This window comes from Larimichthys crocea, chromosome VI (assembly GCF_000972845.2).
Source record: "Larimichthys crocea isolate SSNF chromosome VI, L_crocea_2.0, whole genome shotgun sequence".
Lineage (NCBI taxonomy): Eukaryota > Metazoa > Chordata > Actinopteri > Sciaenidae > Larimichthys > Larimichthys crocea.
The window spans coordinates 17433221-17443136 of NC_040016.1; the positions used below are offsets into that span (position 1 = coordinate 17433221).

General features: G+C 35.1%; 1 protein-coding gene and 1 long non-coding RNA gene across 2 annotated transcripts; both read left to right on the top strand.

Moving 5' to 3' along the window:
- The first annotated feature begins 353 nt into the window (after positions 1-353).
- LOC113745883 (uncharacterized) lies at positions 354-4369 on the top strand. Its single transcript, XM_027279450.1, has 9 exons — positions 354-624; positions 950-1039; positions 1805-1864; positions 2317-2388; positions 2702-2815; positions 3060-3094; positions 3194-3254; positions 4190-4227; positions 4322-4369. Exons 1-9 carry the CDS (start codon positions 456-458, stop codon positions 4367-4369), a joined length of 687 nt encoding a protein of 228 aa, XP_027135251.1. The 5' UTR covers positions 354-455.
- A 2030-nt stretch (positions 4370-6399) lies between these two features.
- On the top strand, positions 6400-7326 carry LOC109140657 (uncharacterized). Its single transcript, XR_002042516.2, has 3 exons — positions 6400-6503; positions 6903-6929; positions 7049-7326. It is a non-coding gene; the product is annotated as an uncharacterized LOC109140657 (long non-coding RNA).
- The last annotated feature ends 2590 nt before the right edge of the window (positions 7327-9916 follow it).

Genomic DNA, 9916 nt, shown 5'->3' on the forward strand with positions numbered 1-9916 from the left:
CTCCATCATCTGTTTCTGTGTCTCAGTGTTATTTCTACACTTTAAGTGGAGGAAATATCAGAGGCTCCTCTTGTCTGCAGACCATTATATTTTGTGTAATAGTTAATTAATTAATTAATTAATTACTTTTTCTTGTCAGAATGTTTGTTATTCTGAGCAATGATTACACACAGAATTATTATTTTGGTTTTAGTCACATGATTTGTTTTCATTTTATCACAGTTGGACTTGAAATCACAGACTTGTCTTAAAGTGCACTTGATAACAGAGTAGTTTTTTGCATCTAATAACTTATCATTAATGTTTTTGTAGGTCAAACACCAGAAATTAGTCTTCTACATTTTCTTGGTGAATACGTTTTCTTTACTTGCTCTCTGCCTGGATCTGCTGATCATGATACGAGATGTAACCTGTACTTTGGAGAATCAAGTCATCCAGTTCAAACAACAACCATCATGGAGAAAAGATCCTCAAAGAATCAGTGGTTCTGCCAGTTTATTGTCACAATCGAAGATTTGTTGGGACATCTAAGTTCAGTTCAACAAAGTGATGCCAGCTGTGATTACACTTTGAGAAGTGAACCCAACTCTTTGTCTCCTCGTAGTGATGGATACAGCTTGACTGGTGAGTCATAGAAGACAACACATCCACTAAAATATATTTATGAATAAATTGACCATTAACTGTGTTGTGTACTGCATATTTGTGTTTGCATTTAAATTACTGTATTTTGAAACGTTTTGTGACTGTTTGATGTAATGTGCTGAGTCAACATTATGTTTAATGACATCACTGAAATCAGCTCAACATTTACCACAACAAAAGCTCAATTGTAAGAAGAATGATTAAATATCTGATTTCTAGTTTTGTGAACTGCACAAGTATGCTGTCCCACTCAGTTGTTTGCACTTGAAACTGACAGGTCCAAATCCATCTTCTTTTAATGTAGATATCGTGGAAAAAGAGTCACATGTGACACAGACTATGACGACATCTACTGTGACTACAACTCCTGAAACTCCTGCAAAACAAACTTCAGGTAACTACAGATATATGAAGTGTGACTTCACGAATCACAAATGTGTTTCTGAGTAAATTGAAATGTATATTTTTACATTCACTGGGTCTGAGTGTTGGTAGATCAAGTAGCATCAGGTGACGCATTTCCTCAGTTTAACAATGAGTCATGCTGAGTCTTTTAATCAGATACTGAAAGAGGTCTGACAGTGAGCACGCCTCATGTTACAACTCCTGAAACGCCTGCAAAACAAACATCAGGTAATGTGATTACAAATATAGTATAACTTTAATTTATCACAAATTACAAATGTGTTTTTTCCTATTTTGACCATTTTTAAAATGTGTATTTCTACATTCACTGAGTCTGACTGTTGGTAGAACAAGCAACACTTAACTTAAAGCAACTAGTAGTTAGTTTCATTTATACTTCCCTAACACCACTGAAACCCGCATCAGGTGACAGTTTATAAATGATCGGTGCTGACCTTAAAACATTTTTTCACACTTTATTCATTTATGAGATAGTGACAGAGATACAATGACAGGAAATGGGTAATTGAGATATGCATTTAAATTTTAGATCAAGTAGCATCAGGTGACACATTTCCTCAGTTTAACGAGTTTAATGAGTCATGCTGATCTGATTTAATCAGATACTGAAAGAGATAACATGTCAGGAAATGAGGAAGTGAGAGCTTAATTTTTTATGAGATGCATTTTAAATACCAAGATGCTTTGCTGTGTTTGTTTTCAATGTTTCTAACAATTTTATTTCATTTACCAGGTCTGACAGTGAGCATGCCTCATGTTACAACTCCTGAAACTCCTGCAAAACAAACATCAGGTAACGTGATTACAAATATAGTATAACTTTAATTTATCACAAATTACAAATGTGTTTTTTCCTATTTCGACCATTTTGAAATGTGTATTTCTACATTCACTGAGTCTGACTGTTGGTAGAACAAGCAACACTTTAGTAGTTAGTTTTATTTATACTTCCCTAACACCACTGAAACCCGCATCAGGTGACAGTTTATAAATGATCGGTGCTGACCTTAAAACATTTTTTCACACTTTATTCATTTATGAGATAGTGACAGAGATACAATGACAGGAAATGGGTAATTGAGATATGCATTTAAATTTTAATATTCATAATCACAGACAGATCTCAGCATCAGGTGACAATATTACAGGCAGGATTCATATAAAATAATATAAAAACAAATAAAAGACTGTTAAATGTATGTAATCTATGTTTTTAAATAGTTTCTGACTATTTATATATTCCAGTAGATCAGACACTTCATGAGTCCAACACTAAAGCTAGCTTGTCTCCTGTAACTCCACCAAACCCAGCACCAGGTGAGCAAAAAGCACATACACCTTGTTATTCATATGAAAAATAATATAGAAGTATTTTGCAGCAAGTTTTTTTGTTCTATGCAAACATGTCCTTTTTCTAATATGTAAACAATTTGAGTGGACACAGTATTTGTTTCTGCTGGGTATGAGCTGTATGCATCCCTCTGAATACTGAATTCAATGATTCATCATTATGTTCACAATTCTTGTTATATGTGAAATTAATTAATAACATTCATTCACTTAGGGACAAACTGTCTTCCTGCTTTTGTGTTAGAAGTCAAACTAACACTTGTTTGTGACTTCAAAACAGAAACAAAGAATTGGCTGACATGGATGATATGGACGTCAGTCATAGCTGCTGTGGCTGGTTTTGTAATGGTTATCTTCCTGGGACTCACACTTCTCTTCACCAGTGGAAGAAATGGTGAGACCAAGATTTAATCTTGAATGTATTCTTTGTTTCTGCTGTTTGAGAGTTTGGAGTTCTCAGTGAATCTGAGAAGAGGATCAGGCTGCAAGAGCACTCTTTACTAAAACCTTTTTGTCTTTTAGATCAAAAGCCAACAACACCAAACACACAAAATCTATGAAACAGCATAATTCTCACGCGTATGTTTTATTTAAAGTTAGAGATTAATAAAATGTTTTTGTTGTTGTTGTTGTTGTAGAAGATGGGTGCAGGAGAAGTCTCAACAGTGGAGAGGTAATTAAATTATAAAACTTCAGCATCCCTTCATTCAGTGATCATGCTGTCATACGGCTCTCTGACTCACTCTACCTTCTCTTTGTTCTTCTAACAAAGTACTTGCCAGGTGGTTACGATGAAACCTACAGCATCGTCACATATAAATTCATAGAGAGTGGTGAGCTGCTTTTCTCTTTCTACCAGTTTAAATGTTTAAATGTGGGTGTACCCAGGGGGTGGCCTGGGGTGACAAAACCTGAGCAGTATACTTCATTTTTACCTCATTAATTCTTAACTATGATTGTCTTTCTGCACAGTCAGAGATTTGAACTTAGTTCTGACCATCTGTTTGATGAGTAAACCAGACTTTTGTTAACAAAAAGTGTTTGCAAGCCAGAACAAAAACAAGTGAATTAATGTTCTTTGAATGTCTAGGATGTGTAGTACTAGTAGTAGTAGTAGTAGTAGTAGTAGTAGTAGTAGTAGTAACAGTTGTTTTAAAATTGCTCGTCAAAGTAATAAAACTGGGTCAAGTTGAAGTTTGGAAGCAGAGAAGTGATTTCTAGCACAGCTTCACCTACCTCAAAGCTGCATGGAGAAGAGAAATTTAAAATGGCCTGTGTGCCTATAGTTAACCCACACAGGGCATTTAATGATTGTACTGATGAGACCTCTGCTCAGACTCTGTGTGTTGGACACACTGTACTTCATTGAAATCTGCCATCATTCCTCTGTTAGCAAACAGTTGCTGATACACATCCAGCATCATTTTCTGATGCACACAACGCACTGGGCCTGATAAAAAGGGTCAAATGCACTGACAGACTATATTGACAACGCACATGACAACATGTCATAGCAGGAGAAGCAGAGTTGTAATGAATAACATTATATAAAGGACCTCATATAAATGTAATTCAGACATCTTGAAATTGATTATGATGTTATTAGGGTGGGAATTTTTTTTTAAACATTAGTGGGGAAGTGACCCCTGGTCCCTCATGGAGATGAGCACACGTCTGTTTATCTTTTCAATAAAAATCTTAAATGCAGGAACGGAAGAAACTGCAAAACACTGTTTTATCGTATACTTTATTACATTTTCGGTTTTAGATGGGTGTGCATATATGAGAAGTCTCAACAGTGGAGAGGTAATTAAACAGTAAAAATCCCTTCATTCAGTGATCATGCTGTCATACGGCTCTCAGACTCTCACTCTACTTTCTTTCTGTTCTTATAACAAAGTACTTGCCAAGTGGTTATGATGAAACCTACAGCACCCTCAGATATTAAATCTTAGTTTAATGTTTTCTATGGGCATACCCGGGGGTGGCCTGGGAAATTGAGAAATGGCAAATTAATGTTATTCTGTGTGCTTTAGGTAGATGCTGACTAGGCATTGCAAACAACAGCAATTCAGAGTCTCAGAAACTATATTATACATATTTAAAACCAATGCAAGATATAAATTAATTATTGATGCTTTTAATTTAATCTCATGACATTTTGTTGGCATGAGGCCATGGTATACGCAGGTTAATACATGAAAACCACCATCAGCTTCTTCAGCCCCAAGTCCATCATCCAGTTACAGTCATGGAAAGTACATGAGAAGAGACAAACTCTGTATTTAGTGAAACATTAAGTGGATCCTGGTGGCACAGTGTACTCGTAATGAACAATAGTGCTGGTTGGCCACTTGGTGGTGCAAATTCTGTTTCTGCTCACAAGTGGACAGAATATTTTTGTGTAATTTTAGGTACAGTCATAACAATGTGCATTTCCTTATGTGACAATACAAAAATAGACATAGATGAGTACGACTAATATATTTTGACAATAACTTGAATCATATCTAGTGGCATCACTAAACATTCAGTCATGTCTGTTTCTTTTTCTCCCCGTAGAGTGACAAATACCAACAGCAGCACGTCAGAGGAAACAGCTGCATCACAGACACAGAGATATATGTGCAGCACTTGAAGTTAGAAAATTGCGTTTCTTGTTTTTTTGCTTCAGTTTTTCGATTGTACCACAAAAATATGCTGTAATGGCTTTATTGGATTTTTTTTTCCATTTTGGATTAATAGGATAAAAGGATGATACAATATGTTGTAATGCTTTTCTTTATTTTACTGATAGTCAGCATATTATATCAAAGAGACACAACATTGTTGGCAGCGTTAAATTTATTTCTAAAATCATATTAAACAGGATGATAATGTAGAAGAACCTGTCTGAATCTGAATCACCTGTTTTCAGTCCTTTGTGTTGGCCATGATTGAATATGTGGAAAAATCTCAGTTAATCACTGTAAATAATGCATGTTATACATTTCATTGATTATTTTTGAATGTACAGTATTTTTTGGTTTTATATTGCAGAATTTAATACAGATTTGTTGACACGAGCAAATCAAATTAATTATGGTTTTATTGTTAATATTGTTGACTCTCTCCCTTCCAGAGCTCTACTCTGATAGGCCTGTTTGAACTGGAGTGAAGGCCTATCAGAGTATATGTGTTGAGAATGGTTGGGTTTTAGGGTTTTGGGGTTTTTCAGTTTTCTATGTTATGGGAAGAGCAGCACCCTAATTTTTCTTTGTTAAATGATAACATTCGCTTGGTGACTGAATAAAAGTCAACCTGTTTTCTGCACACCTCCTGGCCAGTGTGATGCTTTTGTCCAACATTTCAAGAAGTTCTTATTTATTTAATAAAAAAACAAAATGGAATGCCTTTCTTGTCATTGAACCTTGTACAACAACAATTTTGATGTGCCACTATTAAAACACATTAAAACTCTATTAACCCTTGAAGAAAAGACAGTTTGGAAATGAGTCTGACATTACTTGGATTGGCGGGGTTAAGTCAATTTTCTTTAGAAATAGAAATGTGTGTCAGCTAAAACAAGATGCAACACTCTGAGATTCACACAGTTTATACAAACACAGCATGGAGTTCTTCCACATTAGCCTTCCTCAAAACAATTACACACAGTGAACATGTTGGCAAATATTATTGACCTTTTACATTCAGGTATGTTCCTTAAAAAGGGTACAATGCAGAGATGATGTGAAGGAGGAACTATTTTTTTCTTTTGCAATTTAAACTGTCCTTCTTGAGGGTCCAGGTGACAGGTGGGTTATCAGTATCAGCCATGTGTTTTAGTGTTCTCTAGGCAGTGCAGGAAGATGATCTAAATATATCACATGTGAAGTGTGGTAGGAAGCATTTTTTCTGTGGACAGCACGTTTGTGCGAATCACTTCTTTTCCTGCTTGTGGTTTTCCTGAGTACAAGTTCTGAAGAAGACAGTTGAGTACGCGGAAGTCTCAATCAGACACATAAAGATCTTCTTTGGAGGATTGCAGACAGTCTCAGTATTCAGCTTCATCATGGCTCGCCTGTTGTTTGTCATCCTCATGTGTAAGTTAAACCTCTTGTTGATTTGTTTTCATCAATCATGTAGTGATTATTCATGTTAACCAAATGCAGGTTCACACTTTCATGCAAACATTACATTATCATGTAGTCCTAATGTCAGCCAAGAGGTATGAGCACGTTACATCACACCACATGTTTCAATTTTTTGATGTTTGGTGATTTTATCTCTGTTCTGTGTGTTTTTTAAACTTATTGTGGAACTGCAGTGCAGAGTTCAAAACTAATTTCCTCACTGATACAAATAGACTACATCATGGTCGTGACTTTGACTCCTACCTCTGACTGAATTAAACTTTGGAGTTTTAATCTGTCTACATTTTATTGAAGGTTTGAATTAGTATAAAATATATTTATCTTGTTAACACATTTTATTTCCAACAGATTCATTTCTCGAGATTCAAACACAAGGTCAGTCTCTGATCTGTTATTTTTCATGTCTCTGTGCTGTTATCACAATGTGGGAAGATTATTATGGTCTGTTATATTTCATTTAACTAAAGATGTGATATAACATGTTTATTTTTCAGCTCTTGATCAACCTGAACTGACAGTGAATCCACTGGTGATCACAGAGACAGACTCAGTCACATTGAACTGTCAGATTCCATCATCTGTTTCTGTGCCACAGTGTTATTTCCGCCCTATCAGAGACATAGCTGTTAAAAGCCCTTGTCTGCAGACACTGACAGGAACTGAGCTGCTGAACATGTCACATCAGAGTTCACCTGCTGACGTTAATTTGATGTGTTATTACACTCTAAAGTTTGGAAAGACGACTTCTAAATCTCAACTCAGTGACACATCCTCCATCTTCATACACAGTGAGTAACTGTCTCATTCTTTCATATCATATGTCATCATATAGAGTCAGTGCAAGATAACTCGTGGTGTTCATATTTCAGAGAAATGATTCAACAATGTCTATTCCCATTTATCATTTCTATAGTTTCGTCACTTTGATAAATACTTTTGATGCTTTTTTGAGACAGAATTGTCATCATGAATCATTAAGTTAAACTTTAAGTTGGACTTCTGTGATTGTTTGAAATTTTTTGCCCAAGCATCCAGTTCTTTGTATTTAATGACTTTACATTCATCTTTTTGTAGGACCAAAACCAAAAATGAGTCTTTCTCATTTTCCTGGTGAATACGTTCTCTTTACTTGCTCTCTGCCTGGATCTGCTGATCATGATACGACATGTAACCTGTACTTTGGCGAATCAAGTCATCCAGTTCAAACAAAAACCATCATGGAGAAAAGATCCTCAAAGAATCAGTCGTTCTGCCAGTTTATTGTCACAATCGAAGATTTGTTGAGACGTCTAAGTTCAGTTCAACAAAGTGATGCCAGCTGTGATTACACTTTGAGAAGTGAACCCAACTCTTTGTCTCCTCGTAGCGATGGATACAGCTTGACTGGTAAGTCGGAAAAGACATGAATGCACATGCTACACTGACTTTACTATATGTGAGACAACACATCTTTGTTTCGTCGTAGTGATGGCTACAGCTTGACTAGTGAGTCAGAGAAGACATATATATATTATTTTGGTTTATATTACAGGGCGCAAATGTGGCCAGGACCGCGCTGTATATATATATATATATATATATATATATATATATATATATTATATATATTATATATATATATATATATATATATATATATTGATATTATATATATATATATATATGAGATGGTAAAAACCATCTCATAGATGGTATATATCTATGAGATGGTAAAAATCTTAACCATGGGCCAAAGTCCAAAACAATCTATCCAGTAGTTAACCAGGTAATTTCAGAAAAACACTTGAATGTCTACATGATATATCATGAAAATCCTCCAAATATTTCAGCTTAGAGTAAAGTGCTTAAGTGGTTGCACAAGTAAGGAAAATGTTGCAAATGTTTCATTGATACAATTGAAATCTGTCGTATCCTGAGATTGTTAATATTTGGTATTATCCTCAACCTCGAGGGAGCTCTGGGGGATCAAGGTGTGTGTTATCTGGCAGGAAGTTACCTTTCAGGAAAGGTACTGTATATTTAGACGCCTCCTAGAGGCGTGTTTGTGCTATGTTTGTGCCACCTGAAATGTTTGAGTAGAAAGAAATCTACTGCAGTCCTGTCCTCCTTTGACAAATGCTGATTCACAATGCTATAAAATCTTTTTTCTTTTCTTGTAGGTATCGTGAAAAATGAATCAAGCATGATTCCCACAAAATCAACATTTGCTATGACCACAGGTAGGACATGCTCTACATCTCAACAACAATCCAGAAAACCTTAGTCTTATTGTAGATATTGCAGAAGTCATGCAGGGACACTTCATGCTTTAATGAGATAAAATGACAGGAAATGAGGAAGTCAGAGATACATTCTTTAGAAAAAGTTGAACTACGTCATTTTAATTGTAATATTTATTTTTGTGGTCAAAACTCAGCATCTGGTGACAATATTACAGGTGAAATTCATTTGAGTGCATAAAAAATAACAAGATGCTTGTTTTTAATGTTTCTGATCATTTTAATATAAAGTGTGACATAGCTAATCACAAATTATGTTTTTAGCAGTGCTGTTAGCATATTTGTTGTTCTAAAAGACTTTTTCATTTACCAGGTCTAGATGCTGATGCTACAACTCCTGAAACTCTTGCAAAACAAACGTCAGGTAACTACAGATATATGAAGTGTGATTTCACAAATAACAAATGAGTTTCTGAGTAAATTTAAATGTATATATTTACATTCTCTGGGTCTGAGTGTTGGTAGATCAAGTAGCATCAGGTGACGCATTTCCTCAGTTTAACAATGAGTCATGCTGAATTTTTTTAATCAGATACTGAAAGAGATAAAATGTCAGGAAATGAGGAAGTGAGAGCTTAATTTTTTTATGAGATGCATTTTAAATACCAAGATGCTTTGCTGTGTATGTTTTCAATGTTTCTAACAATTTTAATATGACAGTAGATCAGACACTTCATGAGTCTAGCACTGAAGCTTACATGTCCTCTGTAACCCCACCAGATAATATATATTTTATTTTAGTAAAGTATTTGTCAGAATGTTGGTTTGCTCTATGCAAACATATCCTTTTTGTAAAATGTAAACAAATACAAGATTCAAAATTTGGACACAGTATTTTTTTCTGCTGGGTATAAGCAGTATGTATCACTCTGCAGTGTGACAGTGAAGCAACTTGTTTTGCGTGTCCTTAACCTGAATTCAATGATTTATTATTATGTTCACAACTCTTGTTAAATGCAAAATTAATAACACAAGTGAAACTGACATTTGTTTGTGACTTCAAAACAGAAACGAAGAAGTGGTTGACATGGAAGATATGGACGTTGGTCATAGTTGTAACTAGTTTTGGAGTAATTGTGGGTG